The sequence below is a fragment of the Puntigrus tetrazona genome, unplaced genomic scaffold (genome assembly GCF_018831695.1).
Source record: "Puntigrus tetrazona isolate hp1 unplaced genomic scaffold, ASM1883169v1 S000000001, whole genome shotgun sequence".
Lineage (NCBI taxonomy): Eukaryota > Metazoa > Chordata > Actinopteri > Cypriniformes > Cyprinidae > Puntigrus > Puntigrus tetrazona.
In genome coordinates this window covers 1,221,320-1,243,221 of record NW_025047681.1, presented here as the reverse complement: position 1 = coordinate 1,243,221, position 21,902 = coordinate 1,221,320, and the positions used below count along the sequence as shown (strand labels likewise).

The 21,902-nt window shown below is 39.0% G+C and overlaps 1 protein-coding gene across 1 annotated transcript; it reads right to left on the bottom strand.

Moving 5' to 3' along the window:
• Positions 1-1,087: 1,087 nt before the first annotated feature.
• On the bottom strand, positions 1,088-2,673 carry LOC122331732. The gene is made up of 2 exons (XM_043229242.1): positions 2,417-2,673; positions 1,088-2,126 (listed from the first exon to the last, which is right to left on the bottom strand). The coding sequence occupies exons 1-2, from the start codon at positions 2,451-2,453 to the stop codon at positions 1,510-1,512; spliced, it is 654 nt and encodes a 217-aa protein (XP_043085177.1). The 5' UTR covers positions 2,454-2,673; the 3' UTR covers positions 1,088-1,509.
• Positions 2,674-21,902: the final 19,229 nt, after the last annotated feature.

The following is a 21,902-nucleotide window of genomic DNA, read 5'->3' as shown; positions in this document are numbered from 1 at the left end:
CCACTTAGCTGGCCTCTCTCAATGTGGAGGAGCAGCGGGTCTACTCCCAGCTCCTCCCAAATGACTGAGCTCCTCACCCTATCTCCAAGGGAGTGCCCAGCCACCCTATGGAGGAAACTTATTTCAGCCGTTTGTATCCTTGTAGAATCTCATCCATTCAGTCATGGCCCAGTGTCCGTGAGAATAGGTGAGAGTTGGCCGGTAAATCGAGAGCTTCCCCTTGCAGCTCAGCTCCTTCTTCACCACGACAGAACGGTACATCAACTGCATTACTACTGAAGCTGCACCGATCTGTCTGTCAATGTCTCTCTTTCCATCCTTCCTTCACTTGTGAACAAGACCCCAAGATACTTAAACTCCTCCACCTGAGGCAGGAACTCCCCACCAACCTAAAGGGGGCAAGCCACCCTTTTCTGACTGAGAACCATGGCCTCAGACTCTGGCAAGTTCCTGCTCCGATCATAGAGGGACCAGATCATACAGGGACCCGTACCCCACATTCCCAGAGCATCCTCCACAGGATAACATGAGGGACCTGGTGGAATGCCTTCTCCAAATCCACAAAGGACATGTGTTTCCCTACTGCACCTGCGAGCAATAGGGAAAACTGCATATTAATGTAATCAATTCCAATACTATTAGAGCGAACATTTGTGCCAGATGCACATAGTGCGAGTCAAAGTTAATAAATAAGGTGGCAATCAGTGAAGGTTTATTCATAGAAGCAGAGCACACATTCCAGTGCAAAGGGTTGGTTTTATGTTGAAAAAAAGTGAGGTAAAATGAAGCTGCAAATCATTTAATACCAGTCAACAAATGATTGACAGCTATATCCAGTTATGCAAACTACTTAATGTTCTTAAATATGACCATTTTAAGATAGAGAGATAGAAAGAGAGAAAGAGAGATGTTAATTATTAATTTAACCTAAATTTACCTAAAAAAAATTGTGATTTTAATAAAAGTCATAGGGTAGTGCTGACAAGTATCTTTGCTTTTAATGTTACAGTTTACACAGCATGAACTCCAATCTCTGTGTGTGAATGGTGTGTGTGAGTGTTAATTAAAGCAGTGTATAAATACAGAATGGTGATTAAACTGAAAGGTTTATTTAATTTAAATTGACACTCGACAGATGTCGGTCAATGAATAAATTGTAATGCGAACAAAGAACATTTACACCATTTGAATAACTATACAGGTAATAAAAAAAATCATCATCATTAATAATGGTATTTTTTAAGATGACTTTTTCGATGTATTTAATCATAAAACACTTATTGTTAATAAATGTCATTTTACATTATAAAATTTAATATTTTCTCTAAACCTTAGTTTATTTAAAAGACATCCATCTTCTTCGGCTTATCTGGGCCGTGTCGCGGGGAGCAGTCTAAGCAGGGACGCCCAGACTTCCCTCTCCCCAGACACTTCCTCCAGCAATTCCGAGGCCAGCGGAGAGTGAGTGACCGAGCTCCTACCCTCTCTATTCAAAGATAACTCGAACAACTACATGACTGAACATGAAACCTCTGAGCCCAACAGAGATACACTGGTTTTTGGACCAAACGTAATTCCAGTTCCCAGGAATTTTGCCTCGAGCCCACCCGCACCAATAGATACCCCTGTATCAACTCCAAGTCCCAGTTTTGCAGCAACAGGTCCGGCTTTGGCTGAAACACTGCCGACTTCAGCACGAGCCATCATTCCAGCTCCAGTAACACTGGCTCCAACCCCAGCCGAGGCGTTCGGGCCTTTGGCTTCTGCCTCTAATACACTCACTTCAGCAGCAACACGACCCACTCCTGCTTCCGCGTAGACTCCAGCCTTCGGAATCCGGTGTCCTGGTTTGTCTTCGAAGCCTAATGCATATTTTCCACACTGAGCATATCTGCCCTTTGTGCTGGCATCTGCTGGTCTGTCGAATGTGTCAATGACGTTTATGGTGTCCAGCAAATCAACATTGACCGATGCAAGTTGGATATTTGGTTTTTTGTTCATTTCCTTTTTGATATTCCACGTTTCTCTTTTGAGCAACGACTTATTTATGTCACTTGAAACATTGAAATCGACAGGGTGTGGCCCTACCCATTGCCGTTTCGTATAAATTACATTACAATCGTCATCTGCAGATATAAGACAAATTAGTTGATTTGGACATTCAGAAAACAACACAAACTAAAATAGAGTATTTTGATATAATGAAGATACAGATTTGTATGATTTCTAATAAAAGAGTGTTTTTTTTTCAAATCAGAGAAATCTATTCCTACATGGATATGAATTTTGTGAATACTAAATATAATTCCAAAACATTTTATTATTATGAGCATGGTACATTTATTGTCTCTTATTTGCACTTAACTTGAAAATTGAACGTATAATATTAAAGTAATTCATATTAAAATTCTCTTACCATGTTCGCTACGTTCATGATGTTTCCTTTCACTCATTGCGCTTGTATAATGACACAAATCTTGTTAGTATTTAATCCAATATGTTTATGAAGATATATGAAGATCTTCTATCAAGTGGTATCACATTTTTGTCCTCTGTGTTTTGGGGAGGAGTCTTCAGTCATTAACCTCACCTCGACAAATTTATTGAACAGCAATATGATTTTCATATCGGACTTTTCAGTTGAACATCTAAAATATTTTGTGAATATCTGGGAAGCATTATGTAACACTGAAAATGGTTGAAGGCAATCCAATGTACCAACAGAATAACTATTAAACCTATATTTCCAGGTAATAAAAAGGAAAGAAAATGTACATAGTTGCTTTGAGTGAATAAGGCAACTTTATGAATCAAGTCCAAACTCCATATGGTGAAGATAAACAGCTGTTATTCCATTGGTCTTACAGAATCAGATGTTCTTTTATGTCTTCACAAAGGGAGAGGTAGTATATGAGTTATTCACCTGTGGAAAGGAATTTCACTTGATAAGATTGCTCAAGCAATACTAATTCTGTAAACTAGAGAGATTCTTTAATCTTTAAAAGGATTTATATGATATTGGTAAATCTTAAAAAGCGAGGTAATTTATGGACGATTGGTGCTTTCACACCAAACGCAAACCAGTTGTCTACCTCCTACTAATTCACGCCTGCACACAATCAGCAGTGCATTTTTCTTCAGATATTTTTCTTGCATATGGACATCATCTGTGGTTTTATCGTGACTGTGAACTCTATTGTTTAATCTTCATCGTTATCATGCTTGTTGTGAAGGGGCCTTTAGTCACTTTTACTTTAGTCACTTTTTACGTGACCCTTTTTTTGGTCGCCCAGTTCCTGTACTAACTGTAATATGCTGCGAGGCAGTGTGTACTTGCCATCAAAATCTAACATATCTTCATGGTCCAATCAATCACTTTATTTATATAGACTTATATTTATTAACAATACAGATTGTATCAAGGTGCTGAACAGTATCAAATAGGAGAATAGAGTGATGTATAATGACGAGATTGACACTTATTTTTTTTATTAAATACAGAGTCTCTGTAATCAAATCGAGGATAGTCACTAGAAATTAAGTGTCCTCAACTAAGCAAGCCAGAGGTGACGGCGGCCAACAAGAGTCTTCCTACCATTAAACAACTTAATCTTCAATGAATAATAAATATAATGCTATTGTTTGACAGCGCAATGTGCAAAAACATCATTGGACAAGGTTTTCACACTGCAGCTATCATTGTAAAACAGGGAGAATCTCTGTTTGTATGTCCAAGGTAGCAACAGTAACAGTAGGGGGGCTGGGGTATACCAATAGCTCAATTTTCTGTGTTTTTTTCTTTGATTTTGAAATTAGGACAGCTGTCGGGTTGTCCTAAAGTTAGGACCGTTTGAATATATGGAATGAAAGTCTGAATATGTTGAATGAAATTTGCAGTGTATAGAACTGAAATGCAAATTTGACTCATAGTAAGGCAGTAAAGTGATTCATAGTATTTAATGAAAAATAATAGTTAGCTAGTTACAGCATATCTTTGTCATCAGAGAAATAGTTTTCTGAATTAAATGACTTTAATTACATTGAGGTAATTACATTTTTAAAGTAAAAAAAATTGGCAAGAGCTGATCATATTCCAAACAAAACAAACAGTTTACAGTGGACATCCCATCATCTCAGATATTGCCAGTTGTGATAGTGTTTTGATTGCTTTAATCTTTTGACAAAAATGCCATATCAATTTTTAATCAATAACTTTGGGCCTCGCCATTGGAATTATTAATACAACTTTTTTAATTAAATTACCCAGGTGCTACTATATTTTCACAGGTTGACATCAGTCTCAGTGATTGTCTGATTTCTCAAAGTTCAAAGGCTATGACATCTTCTGTACCCTGATATCTTGAGGTTAGCGGCCACGTTCGCCTTGCTTGACAATTGTCAAAAATCTTGTTAGAATGGCTGAGAAAGCCAAACTCTATATACATTAAGTCCAAATCAGTCATGACTAAAATATTTCTTATGGCTATATCCAGATCGTTCTATACAACCTGTTGGAAGGGTCCTGATTTCAGCATTTCCAGCTGGTTCTGGGAACAAGACACAACTTCTCTGCATACTCCATACTCAACTCTGTCTAGAGGATATAAGGTTGGAAATAAATGGTGTAAGGAGGTGAATCAAAACCTGTATATGCATTAAGACTGATCTGAGAAGGGATATCCAAAGGAACAAAAAGACTTCAAAAAGAGAGTAAACACCCCACCTCCCCCTGTTGTGTTTATGACACCCTCTTCACCTCTGCTCTTCCTGCTTCCCCTCCTTCTGCCCAAAAAGAGTTGGTTTAAAGTTCATTAAGAATGTCGCACTTACATATAATTAATCATAGTAATGGTAAAAGTAAGCGTGTTTGGCGTGCTGTCAGGGAGAGGGCTTGGAACTTGGTGGACTACCGAGTCCAGATTTTTTCCTCTTGTCCGTGAAAAGCGGACAGGGCTGGATTCACGGCAGTGGAGTGCAGAGCTCGGCTTAGAGCGGTCCACTGTAATAGCAGCATGTGTGAACGACCGTCTCTGGCGGGAGCTGTCCACAGCGGTGGGTGCAGAGCTCCGGCTTTGCGGCCTGCTGCTAAAAGCAGTGGGTGCGAGTGTGCGTCTCTAGCGGGAGCGGTCCACGGCGGTGGGTGCAGAGCTCCAGCTTAGAGCGGTCCACTTTAATAAATCGTTTGAATAAATTTAATCACAACTAGAGGGATCAGCAGTTACATTGTAATAAATAGAATTAAAATCATGAAGGATTGAGTCAGATAAATTTATTTAGGCCAGTACTATAATTGGAAATACAAAAGATTAATAAATATTAGTGATTTTTAATGAGACGCAAAGAAAAGACCGAACACGCATTGACCTTCGACCAGGGCCTCTGGATTCCGTTCTGCAGGAAAAGGGGGACCCTTACATTTTATTATTAGCAGACCAGTCCAGAGCATTTATATATGTTGTCATTATTACAGTACATCTTACAGTCAGTGCTTTGGACTATGAGATGGACATGTGCTCTGGAACAATCTCCCTAACTCTGTTCGGGAAGCAGATACACTCTGCCAGTTTAAATCTAGATTAAAGACACATCTTTTTAACTTATCCTACACATAACACACCAACACACTTTTTATTATTCAAATCCGTTAAAGGATTTTTAGGCTGCATTACTTAGATTTGCTGGAACCGGGAACACTACTCCTACAATACGATGTACTTGTGACATCGTAAAAAAATGGCATCTACGCTAATATTAGTCCTGTCTCTTTCTCAATCTGTTCTCACAGTTTGTATCCAGACTAGATGGTGGATCAGCACACAGAGATTATGTTCATCAGAGACCAGATGCCCCGTGGACAGATCACCAGATCCTGATGCACACACACACACACACACACACACACACACTAAGTCATTAACACTATCTGACACAGCTGCGTTTAAAATTGAACTGGAAGTTAAGTGCTGGGCGTCCGTCAGAGGAGAACTGACCCCAACTGAGTCTGGTTTCTCCCAAGGTTTTTTTTCTCCATTCTATATGCATGGGGTTTTGTTTCCTTGCCACTGTCGCCTCTGGCTTGCTTGGTTGGGGACACTTAACTTCTAGTGACTATCGTTGAATTGACTACAGAGACCGTCTCTGCATTTAATAAGAAATTGGTCACTCTCGTCATTATACATCCCTGTCATTATACTCTTCTACATTATACTGTACAGTGCTTTGATGCAACCTGTGTTGTTAAAAGCGCTATATGCGCCGAGAAAAATAAATACAAACGATTGATTGATTGATAAATAAGTTCTGGGCTAACAACAGAAAAGGCACGCGCTCCTCTCATTTTTAGCCTTGTTCTCTGAACATGCAGCATGTCTGAGTTCATAGATCTGAGTGATCTGGACAAGGTATGAGGTTTTAACTACTTAAGACATTTAAAAACAAACAGTAGAATTTTTAAATTCAGTGCTTTACATACAGGAAGCCAGTGAAGTGAGATGAATCCACTTGATGATCTGTATGACTCTCTCTCGTCTCCACCTGTAGTTGGTGTGTGGTGCCGTTGTCCTGTGGCTGCCGTCGCGTCATCCAATTGGTTGAGAGACAACCCCACATGACTGTAAAGTGCTTTGGGTGTACGGATATAACCAATAAAGAGCTATATGAATGACTTAATTATTCAATGCAACGTGTGCCATTTCCTTACATTTGTAAGGTAAATCATTTACATTGTGATTACAAAATAAAAGCTCAAACCATCACTCTGAGTTTACACGTGATGTCCACATATTCATTAAATTACAGTGGCAATAGCATTTGCGTCATACAGAAATCGCCAAATATTAACAATATTTTGGTAGCATTGTACAACAGTAGGCCGTTAGTAACATTCTTATGATGGAAACACATTGAGCTGCAGCCATGTTCATTTGAACCTAAACATTCTATTACTAGTATGATGCGTTGGAATGCACACTGCATATGATTACGATGAGCAGTCTTCCCATGAAGGTAATCTTTACAGAAATGCAAGAAATAATCATTAACTTATCTATAAATTCAACAAAATTTTGAAAATGTTCCTTAATAAAATCTGAATGCTTCTTCAATGTTACTTCTGATACTGGTCTTGTGTTTCTTCCTATGCTTGACTCTCTTCATAACACTGTTTGAGTCTTTAAATGTGGGTCACGTGACAACATGAAATTAGCAAGGTATTATGAATAGCACAATTGTGCATTACGATATAAAATTACATGGTTTTTATTTGAGTACACCATAAAATCAATGTAGTTCTGATACTGGTCTTCTGTGTTTCTTCCTATTCTTGACTCTCTTCATCTACATGAGCTGAGTCTTTACCACGGTAAGCATAGGTCATGTGACAACTATAAATTAACAAGGTACGTGTATAATAACTTAATAATGTTTATTAGAATATAAAATCAGAGTGTATTTCATTTGAATACAATATAAAATCAATGCACTTTTGATACTGGTCTTCTGTGTTTCTTCCTATTCTTGACTCCCTTCATCTACATAATGCTGTATGAGTCTTCACCACGGTAAACGTAAGTCATCTGACAACATGAAATGAACAAGGTATGTTCAGTAATTCACATATTTATTTCAATGTAAAATCAGAACGTGTTTCTTACTTGAATACACCATCTATGTACTTCTGATACTGGTCTTCTGTGTTTCTTCCTATTCTTGACTCTCTTCATCTTCATAACGCCGTTTGATTCTTGAACATGAACCTGGATCATGAGACGACATGAAATGAACAACATATGATGAATAACCTAAATGTTAGTTATAATGTAAATTCAGAATGTTTTTATTGAAATATAACACAAAAACAATGTACTTCTGATAACTCTGAGTTTGAGTGTTTACCATGGTAAATGCAGGTCATGTGACAACATGAAACAAAGTATAATGAACAACTCCAATGTGTTTTACAGATAAAATCCGAATGTGTTTCATTTTTCGTGTGTAGTTAATTTAGTCATTTACCTGGTGTATTTAAGTCCTGTGATTTCAGTTCTGTTTGTCCGATCTCGTCTTTATTTGCGTGTGGTTTTGTTCTGCCTGCCTGTATTTGTATTGTTTATTTCATCTCTAAGTGGATTAAAGCCTTTTAGTTACCCTTACACTCGTTGTGTGCTCTCCTGCTTACCACACGCGTGACAATTTTATTTACCACACAAAAAAAGTTTAAATTACATTTTTCTGTACTTTGTTTTAATTGGTTAAATTAAATTAATTGTATTATTTAAAAGTCTGTCTAATTAATTGTAGTAATTCTATCTATTACTTTTGTAGATTCCATTTTAATGGTTTCAATTTTAATAATCAAAAGCATCTCTAAGTAATAGATACAATCTTTCATTTATTTTCCAGAAATAAAAATAGGCTACTGCATATTTACATTTTTCTCTAAAATAAATTCCGGTAGATACTCCTTAAACTTTTTTTATTTAACTTTTTTCCATTTTACTTTTTAAACTTTATTATTAGCAGACCAGTCCAGATCATTTATATATGTTGTCATTATTACAGTACATCTTACAGTCAGTGCTTTGGACTATGAGATGGACATGTGCTTCTCTCACTCCATGTTGTTTGTGTACTTTTGCTTTAAAAAAAGGTTATAAATAATTTTTTTTAATCATGCTGAAGTCTGTTTAAATACATTTTGTTTACATTTTTACTCCTGTAGTTTTATGTTTAATAAGAGGCTTGTTTATAATTACACTTTTTATGGTACACTACTGAATGGCAAAGATGTAAGATTAATAAAAATGTTCTCAATTGGGGAAAATGAATTGTTTAGATTAATCAAAAAAATTTGTCGATAGATTGATCTAAATAAAAATAGTCACTAGTGGCAGCCCCTAATTACAATACTACAATATTGAAGTTTAATATTATGGAACACAATGACTTAAATTATACTCAAGGTCTGGCGGCATGTGACGAGGCACGCCTGAAGTTTATCGAGCCTTGTCACCGCCACACGTTAAATACCGAGCGCACCTCTCCTCCGGGAGGCCGGTCTCTTCCCCGTGCATGCATGCTGGAGTCCTCGTGGGTCCAGGAAGGCGCGTGAAGGGACTCGTCACACCACCAGAGAAGCACGCTGTTGGACTCCGTAGTCCAGGCGATGACAGCACACGTGTACCGCTGGCGGGCCACGATGCCGGGCTGTTTATCCCTTCAAAACTGCCGATGGGGAAGAAGGAGGCGAAGCCACAGGAAGAAGCCTCCGCCCCTGCGCCCCGGACCAGAGAGGGGAGCGTGTGCAGCCGCTGACTCCGCCCCTTACCTGGACCCTTCCCTCTGGAGAACTACCTGACCCACTTCCCTGCTGCACGACGAGAAACTCTCCCGTTTATATGGGCACTTCCTCTGTGCCCATACCCTCTAAGATACTATATAGAGGCCATGTCATATCATGACCTGAAACAAAAAGTGTTATACCAGATGGAAGCTGAAACCTGAAAGGTCAAAGTTGCAAAGTGTCAATACACAGCTTCAACATCAATACACAACTCTAACATCTCCCTCCTGTTTGACATTTAGCACCTAAAAATAACATAATAAAGCAAATGCATATTGAACTACATCTCTACTGATTACTTGATTAAATAATCAATGCTTACTTTAAACAGCAAGGTTGGGCGAAAACCCCAGTATCTGAGGAAAAATTCCCAACCGACCCCAAGATGTTACATGGGCGATCACCTGTAAGGCTTGCATCTTAATGTATACAATATACATTTTAAAAGATTGAACATAGGAGGAAAATGTGAAAATAAACTGAAAAGGAAGAATGAAATAAAACAGTGCCTCTTGTTCTTGGCACGGCTACTGTAGAAGTCAGTGTACCTGTGAGGGATCACAGAAATGATCAAATCAATAAGCAGGCCTTATAAAACAAAAATAACAAAAAATACAGAGAACAGAAAACTACTAGCAACTCAAAGACGACACCAACTCAAGCAACCCCCACCCCAAAATGACAGAGCACTTATATACAAAAGGACTAATCCATTAGAAACAAGGAGGGAAACACAGGAAATCTATATTTTAAATACTTACATAAATCTAACAACAACAAATCATTTCATAACAAATAGTTACTTAGATAAATCATAAACGGAGAAAGAAATATAGCAAAAGAAAAATATAAGATTAACAAATAATTCAAAACAGTTGACCACATCAGCGCTCCCCTACAAGTTCCCAGCTGGATGGAACAAGGCGGCTGTTCCTGTACCTCTGCCACTCTCCACACCACCCGCGACATGGTAACTTAACTCAAAGAAATATATATTAAACCAAATAAACACAGTAAACCAACTTGTGTGCACCCAAGCGGTTAACTGCTTTAAAATAAATAAACTAACAAACTGTGTACGAGTCTTATTTCAAATAATAATAATGAACCATTTAAACAAAATAAATAAATATAGATTAGTGCATTAGTGTACTGTGTATTTCTCACCCGATCGTTTAATGTGCAGCCACCACATGGGCCAGTCACAGTACCTTTTGTATCACAACATCAGCACTCAGCCATGTCACAGCTGTGGTTTTAACTGAGACTTCAAACATGATATTAAAGCTCTCCATTTCTCTCTTGGTGGAGAAGCATGGTAAAACTGAGAAATATCATGTTCAAATCAAAATGAGTCTTTAGTTCATGTTGTTCTGTGAACCAGTCAAACTTCAATTCGTTTCCGTTCCCTTTAATCGCTCTCTCATATGGCCACCAGTGTGACCGTCACTGCTGCAGTCAGGTTTAGAGCAACTCTCCAGCCCTCACGTGCTCCCATTGGGGCGCTATAGCTGGGAGTAAAGGGATTAGTTGATTTCTTCAGCAGCCAAGGGTTTTGATACCGGCTTCCACCCCTACTCAGCGTCCTCCCAAGGTGTTAGCAGTTTGCAATGGCTTTGATGGATCCCCGTAGATCTCTCAGTGATCTTAACTGCAGTGGGTGTGGTCAGGATAGCGGTGAATGGTCCTTCCCACCTTGGCGACGACCAGTTCTTTCTCTTGATAACTTTGATCAGGACGCTGTCGCCTAGTTTCACGCTTGAGGCCTGTGGGGACAGAGGTATATCTGGCAGATCATTTGCTCTCACAACATCTTTAAATTTCAACATTTTGTTCATCCATTCTGCTAGTGTATGCTGCTCTTGTGGTTTCTCACACACATCATCACACAGCGGTAAACTGAACGGTCTACCATACAGTATTTGTACTGTTGGCAAGGTAATTTTCAATAAAATCCATGTGGATACTGAATAGGGTAGTCTGGCTTTGGAAATTGACCTCTCTTAGGTCTGCAGTTGCCCTGCGAGTTATGGTTACAGCAGATCAAACAAGATTTACAAATTTTTTTTTTTTGTACTTGTTGAGACTATTTCACTCAAACGGCTCTTTACCAGGAAGGATCAACTCAAGGCGAAATAAAACACAAGACAAGTTTTTGGATTTTTAGCTTGCAAGGATTGCGCTGTCGATTGCAAGCGGAGAGAGAAGCAGGTTTCTCCTTAACCTCCCTTTTTGCCTCCCAGACGGATCACAGTCCGCCTGAGGCCGGGGCAGGCAGGCCCCGCCTTCTACCTCCTTTCCTGCTTTTGCCTGCTTTGCCTCCGAGCTCAGATCGCAAGTTGCTTTATTTATAGAGGAAAAGATAAGACACAATAAATGAAAACAATTGGCAACATCTCTTGAATCAAACTGAATCAAACCGAAACTAAAAGGGCCACAGGTGCATAACTGTCAACATTCAACTCTAACATTCCGTTCTCACCAGGCTGACAAAGCCTGGCACCCGATGGATACATACATAACTCCAACAGTACTGTTCTACCCTATGCACCATCCCTCCTGTTGACACATGTTTGCCCATGTGTCAAACTTACTGCTGTTTTGTACAAACTTCGTGGAAGGCACAGTTTGCCTTCAAGTCTGTATTGTGTCTGCACCAAGCAAGGTCATGCTTTGGGAGAGGGCAGTGAGTGCAGCGAAAGTATGGGCCCTGTCTGCTTTTTCTTTGTTGTTTTTCAACAATCCTGTCCATGTCTGGCATAATTCATTATGCTATTTACTGGTCGGTGGACCAGTTTATATTATACTTTTGATGTAGTCTGCCAACTGGGGATTGAATCCTAAAAGGAGTGCTTGTTTTAATTGCTGTTGGTATGCACCAGCCTCATCAGCACTATACTGAACCCCACTGTTAACCCTAAAAACTTCTTCTAGACGTGCTCTGTATTCCTGCACATCTTCTCCATCTTTCTGTTTACATTGGGATATATTAGAGTACTCGGACGTGTTCCAAGGGTGTTTCTAATTCTTTCTGTCAATTGCTCTACTGCCTCAAACCCAATATAGTTTTCTACGTTTGAATAACACAACTCCCTTTCTAGTGGGGAGAAATATCAGTCGTGTTATTCCTAAAAACATTTCACACGTAATTCACTCATTCACCGTAAATCCTAATGATTCACAATGACATTCATACAACACATTCATACCATTCATACCCTGCGCGCTTAAAAACAACTTTGTCGACACCAGAGCCCGTGGCTCTCACTTAACCCAATGTCCCAGACAATTGGTCGACAGATCCTTCTGTCCAAATTACTGAGCCTCCAGAGTCAGTACAGACCCTCTACCTAAACAGGTAAATCACGGGCTGCACACTCGATCTGGTACCTATTATACTGCAGTCACACACTTGAGCGTTCATAAAAAAATACACACGGTATATCACCTGATCAGTCGCGTTGAGTTGTCCTTCCAACGGCTCCGTCAGACAGCCCGGAGAAGTTGATTTTTCCAGACGAAGAATCACCGACTCCCCTCGAATTCACGCGGGTGGATTTTTGTCAGGCAGCTATTGCCTGGCTCTGATCAGAGACTCTCTCAGCTCCTCTTCGTCCTCTCCTCCTCCGCTCTGTCCTGTTGGGATCCGGCTCGAAGGACCAAGTAAATGTTGAGACTATTTCACTCAAACGGCTCTTTACCAGGAAGGATCAACTCAAGGCGCAATAAAACACAAGACAAGTTTTTGGATTTTTAGCTTGCAAGGATTGCGCTGTCGGCCTCCTTTGCCTCCTTGCCTGCTTTTTGCCTCCGAAGCTCAGATCGCAAGTCACTTTATTTATAGAGGAAAGGACAGAGCAAGATAAGTAAAAGCAACAGGCAAAACAAAGACTTCAGACATGTTCGTCACATAAGTTATCACAAGTTATCACTAGTCAGAACCTTTATTCCTTCAGATTCCTCTGGCGCCCATACCACTCTAAGATACTATATAGAGGCCATGTCATGTCATGACCTGAAACAAAAAGTGTTATACCAGGTTGAAGCTGAAACCTGAAAGGCCAAAGTTGCAAAATGTCAATACACAGCTTCTTCATCAATACACAACTCTAACAAGGCGAACAAAAGAAAAATCTAAATCAAATCAACATTTGGTGTCACTACCAAACCAGCATCAATTCTTATAGGTACACTTGCACAAAGTCAGGGATTTTGTAGGATTATAGTCAGGTGTATGATCAACCAATTATACCAAACAGGTGCTAATGATCATCAATATCACACATAGGATGAAACCAGTTATGAGCTGTGTAGGAGGCTTAAAACTGGGTGAGGAACAGGCAAACTCTGCTACCAAGGTGAGGTTGTGAAAGACAGTTCAGATAGAAGATACAAGGAAGTTATACTGCATCAACAAGGTCTCTCCCAGACAAAGATTTCTAAGCAGACTGGGGTTTCAAGAAGTGCTGTTCAAAATCTTTTGAAGAAGCACAAAAAGGTAACATTAAGGTTCAAAAACGCATTGGTCAGCTAAGGAAATGCAGCAGATAAAAGACACAGTTTGCTCGTCAAAGGGCTGGAGAGTGGTACAATAATGAGTGTCTGCAGGCAACAGTGAAGCATGGTGGAGGTTCCTTTAACTTTTGGGGCTGCATTTCAGCAAACAGAGTTGGAGATTTGGTCAGGATTAATGGTGTTCTCAATGCTGAGAAATACGTGTATGAGGCATTTGATTGGCCCCAATTTATTCTGCAGCAGGACAACGACCCTAAACATACAGCCAAAGTCATTCAAAACTATCTTCAGCATAGAGAAGAACAAGAAGTACTGGAAGTGATGGCATGGCCCCCACAGAGCCCTGATCTCAATATCGAGTGTGTCTGTGAATAAATGAAGAGACAGAAGGATGTGAGAAAACCAACATCCACAGAAGATCTGTGGTTAGTTCTCCCAAGATGTTTGGAACAACCTACCAGCCGAGTTCCTTCAAAAACTGTGTGCAAATGTACCTAGAAGAATTGATGCTGTTTTGAAGGCAAAGGGTGGTCACACCAAATATTGATTTGATCTTTTGTTCTTTCACTGCAAAAACACTTCCATTCTTTGTTTAAAGCATTTTTTTACACAAACCTTTGCACAGTACTGTATATATAATTTTTCTGGATTTAACATTTGGCCATGTTCAGGTAAAAACGTTCATTCTATATACTGTAGCAGATTCTATGTGTTCCCAGGTCAACATTCTTGTTGACCCCTGAACTTTACTGTGATTAGCCAATCAGATTTAAAGAATCATTTTATAGTTTTTGTGAATTTTAGGCTTACAATCAGCGTTTTGTGCTTGTACATCAGTGTCATTTATCTATGATTTCCCCTGAATTTAGAGATTATTAATGGGTAAGGTTAGGTTTAGGAGTAGCGATATGGTCAAGACTACATTTTTGGATTAAAAGGTTATTCCAGGGTCACCAAGATATGTTGACCTGGGAACATGTCGAACTCATCAAAATCAGTACATGCATATACTGTACATCTGCGACTATAAATCCCTCAACCCATAATATAACATTTTGGCCATATCACCAAAGAATCTCAAAGGTCTAAATTGAATAGTCTCTGCTACTGTACTTTCTGTACATAGAATATTAGTTTATCCCATCTAAAGTGCTGTTATTATGCATAAATAGAAAAAAAGTAAATAAATAAATAATAATAAAATAAAAATAAGACTTTCTTCATGGTCATTTAAAATACATTGAATTTCATTAGGACAACAAATGTGATCTAAACAAATCCTTTTCATTTCATTACTCTTCTTTGTCTCCCACTACTAGAATTAATTTTCCAAAGCACAACATGCGGATAAGTCCATGTTATGAGTTTCTAAAACAATACACACAAAAAAATTCCTTTGTGTAAAAATGACAAGTTTACAATATGGTCCATGTTTACATCATCTAAAAATATTGTGTAGGCCAATGAAAAGAGACTGAACACATAATACACATTATGTAATAAATCTTGTTATTGAATGGTTTGCATTTTCAGGCCTTTTTTAATTGTTTCCATTAGACACCATTAATCTGTTGTTTTTTTATTTTTGTGGGAAGTCATACATCTGGTCACAGTTCCTCCCATCCTAATGTTACTTTATTTTAAGACATTGACACATGCATGCACACAATAGGTGAATATAAATAAATGCAAGCTTAGTAACATTCTTATGATGGAAACACTTTGAGCTGCAGCCATGTTCATTTGAGCGTAAACATTCTATTACTAGTATGATGCGTTGGAATGCACTGAAGTGTTGTAGTCTGTTACGATGAGCAGTCTTCCCATGAAGGTAATGTTTAAGAAATAATCATTAACTTATCTATAAATTCAACACAGAAACAACATTTTGAAAATGTTCCTTAATAAAATCTGAATGCTTCTTCAGTGTTACTTCTGATACTGGTCTTGTGTTTCTTCCTATGCTTGACTCTCTTCATAACACTGTTTGAGTCTTTAAATGTGGGTCATGTGACAACATGAAATTAGCAAGGTATGATGAATAACCCAATTGTGCATTACGATATAAAATTACATGGTTTTTATTTGAGTACACCATAAAAATCAATGTACTTCTGATACTGGTCTTCTGTGTTTCCTCATATAACTGGCTCCCTTCATCTACATAATGCTGTGCGAGTCTTCACCAAGGTAAACGTGGGTTATCTGACAACGTGAAATGAACAAGGTACGTTTAATAATTCACATATTTATTATAAAATGAAACTAGAATGTGTTTTAATGGAAAACACCATAAAATCAATGTAGTTCTGATACTGGTCTTCTGTGTTTCTTCCTATTCTTGACTCTCTTCATCTACATGAGCTGAGTCTTTACCACGTAAGCATAGGTCATGTGACAACTATAAATTAACAAGGTACGTGTATAATAACCCAATAATGTTTATTAGAATATAAAATCAGAGTGTATTTCATTTGAATACAATATAAAATCAATGCACTTTTGATACTGGTCTTCTGTGTTTCTTCCTATTCTTGACTCCCTTCATCTACATAATGCTGTATGAGTCTTCACCACGGTAAACGTAAGTCATCTGACAACATGAAATGAACAAGGTATGTTCAGTAATTCACATATTTATTTCAATGTAAAATCAGAACGTGTTTCTTGCTTGAATACACCATCTATGTACTTCTGATACTGGTCTTCTGTGTTTCTTCCTATTCTTGACTCTCTTCATCTTCATAACGCCGTTTGATTCTTGAACATGAACCTGGATCATGAGACGACATGAAATGAACAACATATGATGAATAACCTAAATGTTAGTTATAATGTAAATTCAGAATGTTTTTTATTGAAATATAACACAAAAACAATGTACTTCTGATAACTCTGAGTTTGAGTGTTTACCATGGTAAATGCAGGTCATGTGACAACATGAAACAAAGTATAATGAACAACTCCAATGTGTTTTACAGATAAAATCCGAATGTGTTTCATTTTTCGTGTGTAGTTAATTTAGTCATTTACCTGGTGTATTTAAGTCCTGTGATTTCAGTTCTGTTTGTCGATCTCGTCTTTATTTGCGTGTGGTTTTGTTCTGCCTGCCTGTATTTGTATTGTTTATTTCATCTCTAAGTGGATTAAAGCCTTTTAGTTACCCTTACACTCGTTGTGTGCTCTCCTGCTTACCACACGCGTGACAATTTTATTTACCACACAAAAAAAGTTTAAATTACATTTTTCTGTACTTTGTTTTAATTGGTTAAATTAAATTAATTGTATTATTTAAAAAGTCTGTCTAATTAATTGTAGTAATTCTATCTATTACTTTTGTAGATTCCATTTTAATGGTTCCAATTTTAATAATCAAAAGCATCTCTAAGTAATAGATACAATCTTTAATTTATTTTCCAGAAATAAAAATAGGCTACTGCATATTTACATTTTTCTCTAAAATAAATTCCGGTAGATACTCCTTAAACTTTTTTTATTTAACTTTTTTCCATTTTACTTTTTAAACTTTATTATTAGCAGACCAGTCCAGAGCATTTATATATGTTGTCATTATTACAGTACATCTTACAGTCAGTGCTTTGGACTATGAGATGGACATGTGCTTCTCTCACTCCATGTTGTTTGTGTACTTTTGCTTTAAAAAAAGGTTATAAATAATTTTTTTTAATCATGCTGAAGTCTGTTTAAATACATTTTGTTTACATTTTTACTCCTGTAGTTTTATGTTTAATAAGAGGCTTGTTTATAATTACACTTTTTATGGTACACTACTGAATGGCAAAGATGTAAGATTAATAAAATGTTCTCAATTGGGGAAAATGAATTGTTTAGATTAATCGAAAAATTTGTCGATAGATTGATCTAAATAAAAATAGTCACTAGTGGCAGCCCCTAATTACAATACTACAATATTGAAGTTTAATATTATGGAACACAATGACTTAAATTATACTCAAGGTCTGGCGGCATGTGACGAGGCACGCCTGAAGTTTATCGAGCCTTGTCACCGCCACCGTTAAATACCGAGCGCACCTCTCCTCGGGAGGCCGGTCTCTTCCCCCGTGCATGCATGCTGGAGTCCTCGTGGGTCCAGGAAGGGCGCGTGAAGGGACTCGTCACACCACCAGAGAAGCACGCTGTTGGACTCCGTAGTCCAGGCGATGACAGCACACGTGTACCGCTGGCGGGCCACGATGCCGGGCTGTTTATCCCTTCAAAACTGCCGATGGGAAGAAGGAGGCGAAGCCACAGGAAGAAGCCTCCGCCCCTTGCGCCCGGACCAGAGAGGGCGTGTGCAGCCGCTGACTCCGCCCCTTACCTGGACCCTTCCCTCTGGAGAACTACCTGACCCGCACTTCCCTGCTGCACGACGAGGAAACTCTCCCGTTTATATGGGCACTTCCTCTGTGCCCATACCCTCTAAGATACTATATAGAGGCCATGTCATATCATGACCTGAAACAAAAAGTGTTATACCAGATGGAAGCTGAAACCTGAAAGGTCAAAGTTGCAAAGTGTCAATACACAGCTTCAACATCAATACACAACTCTAACATCTCCCTCCTGTTTGACATTTAGCACCTAAAAATAACATAATAAAGCAAATGCATATTGAACTACATCTCTACTGATTACTTGATTAAATAATCAATGCTTACTTTAAACAGCAAGGTTGGCGAAAACCCCAGTATCTGAGGAAAAATTCCCAACCGACCCCAAGATGTTACATGGGCGATCACCTGTAAGGCTTGCATCTTAATGTATACAATATACATTTTAAAGATTGAACATAGGAGGAAAATGTGAAAATAAACTGAAAAGGAAGAATGAAATAAAACAGTGCCTCTTGTTCTTGGCACTGCTACTGTAGAAGTCAGTGTACCTGTGAGAGGATCACAGAAATGATCAAATCAATAAGCAGGCCTTATAAAACAAAAATAACAAAAATACAGAGAACAGAAAACTACTAGCAACTCAAAGACGACACCAACTCAAGCAACCCCCACCCCAAAATGACAGAGCACTTATATACAAAAGGACTAATCCATTAGAAACAAGGAGGGAAACACAGGAAATCAATATTTTAAATACTTACATAAATCTAACAACAACAAATCATTTCATAACAAATAGTTACTTAGACAAATCATAAACGGAGAAATATAGCAAAAAGAAAAATATAAGATTAACAAATAATTCAAAACAGTTGACCACATCAGCGCTCCCCTACAAGTTCCCAGCTGGATGGAACAAGGCAGCTGTTCCTGTACCTCTGCCACTCTCTACACCACCCACGACATGGTAACTTAACTCAAAGAAATATATATTAAACCAAATAAACACAGTAAACCAACTTGTGTGCACCCAAACGGTTAACTGCTTTAAAATAAATAAACTAACAAACTGTGTACGAGTCTTATTTCAAATAATAATAATGAACCATTTAAACAAAATAAATAAATATAGATTAGTGCATTAGTGTACTGTGTATTTCTCACCCGATCGTTTAATGTGCGGCCACCACATGGGCCGTCACAGTACCTTTTGTATCACAACATCAGCACTCAGCCATGTCACAGCTGTGGTTTTAACTGAGACTTCAAACATGATATTAAAGCTCTCCATTTCTCTCTTGGTGGAGAAGCATGGTAAAACTGAGAAATATCATGTTCAAATCAAAATGAGTCTTTAGTTCATGTTGTTCTGTGAACCAGTCAAACTTCAATTCGTTTCCGTTCCTTTAATCGTCTCTCATGGCCACCAGTGTGACCGTCACTGCTGCAGTCAGGTTTAGAGCAACTCTCCAGCCCTCACGTGCTCCCATTGGGGCGCTATAGCTGGGAGTAAGGGATTAGTTGATTTCTTCAGCAGCCAAGGGTTTTGATACCGGCTTCCACCCCTACTCAGCGTCCTCCCAAGGTGTTAGCAGTTTGCAATGGCTTTGATGGATCCCCGTAGATCTCTCAGTGATCTTAACTGCAGTGGGTGTGGTCAGGATAGCGGTGAATGGTCCTTCCCACCTTGGCGACGACCAGTTCTTTCTCTCTTGATAACTTTGATCAGGGGCGCTGTCGCCTAGTTTCACGCTTGAGGCCTGTGGGGACAGAGGTATATCTGGCAGATCATTTGCTCTCACAACATCTTTAAATTTCAACATTTTGTTCATCCATTCTGCTAGTGTATGCTGCTCTTGTGGTTTCTCACACACATCATCACACAGCGGTAAACTGAACGGTCTACCATACAGTATTTGTACTGTTGGCAAGGTAATTTTCAATAAAATCCATGTGGATACTGAATAGGGTAGTCTGGCTTTGGAAATTGACCTCTCTTAGGTCTGCAGTTGCCCTGCGAGTTATGGTTACAGCAGATCAAACAAGATTTACAATTTTTTTTTTTTTTTGTACTTGTTGAGACTATTTCACTCAAACGGCTCTTTACCAGGAAGGATCAACTCAAGGCGAAATAAAACACAAGACAAGTTTTTGGATTTTTAGCTTGCAAGGATTGCGCTGTCGATTGCAAGCGGGAGAAGCAGGTTTCTCCTTAACCTCCTTTTGCCTCCAGACGGATCACAGTCCGCCTGAGGCCGGGGGCCGGGCAGGCCCCCGCCTTCTGCCTCCTTTCCTGCTTTTGCCTGCTTTGCCTCGAAGCTCAGATCGCAAGTTGCTTTATTTATAGAGGAAAAGATAAGACACAATAAATGAAAACAATTGGCAACATCTCTTGAATCAAACTGAATCAAACCGAAACTAAAAGGGCCACAGGTGCATAACTGTCAACATTCAACTCTAACATTCCGTTCTCACCAGGCTGACAAAGCCTGGCACCCGATGGATACATACATAACTCCAACAGTACTGTTCTACCCTATGCACCATCCCTCCTGTTGACACATGTGTTTGCCCATGTGTCAAAATTGCTGCTGTTTTGTACAAACTTTGTGGAAGGCACAGTTTGCCTTCAAGTCTGTATTGTGTCTGCACCAAGCAAGGTCATGCGTTGGGAGAGGCAGTGAGTGCAGCGAAAGTATGGGCCCTGTCTGCTTCTTCTTTGTTGTTTTTCAACAATCCCTGTCCATGTCTGGCATAATTCATTATGCTATTTACTGGGTCGGTGGACCAGTTTATATTATACTTTTTGATGTAGTCTGCCACCTGGGGTCTGAATCCTAAAAGGAGTGCTTGTTTTAATTAGTGGTGCTTGCCTTTCAAGGCAAAGCACACTATTACTATTGCTCATACTTATTCTTATTAGTGGTGCTTGCCTTTTAAGGCAAAGCACACTATTACTATTCCTCATACTTATTCTTACTTATTATTATTATTATAGATTCCGTACGATTTTCGGCGCGTAACTAGTCCCGCAGTTTTTGCCACACACCCCTGAAACGGGCGTCAAATCGTATGGGGGTATTGTGGAAAGATGTGCTATGACTTTTATAAGCGATCGGGCGACGATTTTCGTACCGGCGAAAAATCGGGCGAAAAATCCCATAGACGTAACATTGCGACCAACTTTGACGGATCGTAGCGCAGAGCGAGAATATCGCACAAACTTGTAAATCACCAGATTTGAAGACTTTATCAAGCTGAACGAGAACATACCCCACAGTGGGGTAAAAGTTTTACCCCTGGGGGGCAAGAGACCTCCAAAGTTGCCCCATTGACATAGTATGGTGAGGGAAAAATGCACATGTGTTTTTCCTACTATGGTAATTTACATAGGAATTTCGCAAATCTAAATAACTTTGCATTAAAATGTCATAGAGACGTGGGGGGGGCCTCGTTTTACTCAGCTAACCAATCAAAGTCTCTGAATCACTATGAAGGTGTCAAGCCACGCCCTAGCAACCAATTAGAGCGCCCTAGCAACAGATCCCATAGACTGCCATTATAATGGTTCAGATGGGTATCTTTGGATCAGAGCGCTCATAGAGACATGGGGTGGGCTCGCTTTGACTCGGGGCAGCAAACGGCCAATCATGAACTACTTCAGCTGTTCATAGCCACGCCCTAGCAACCTT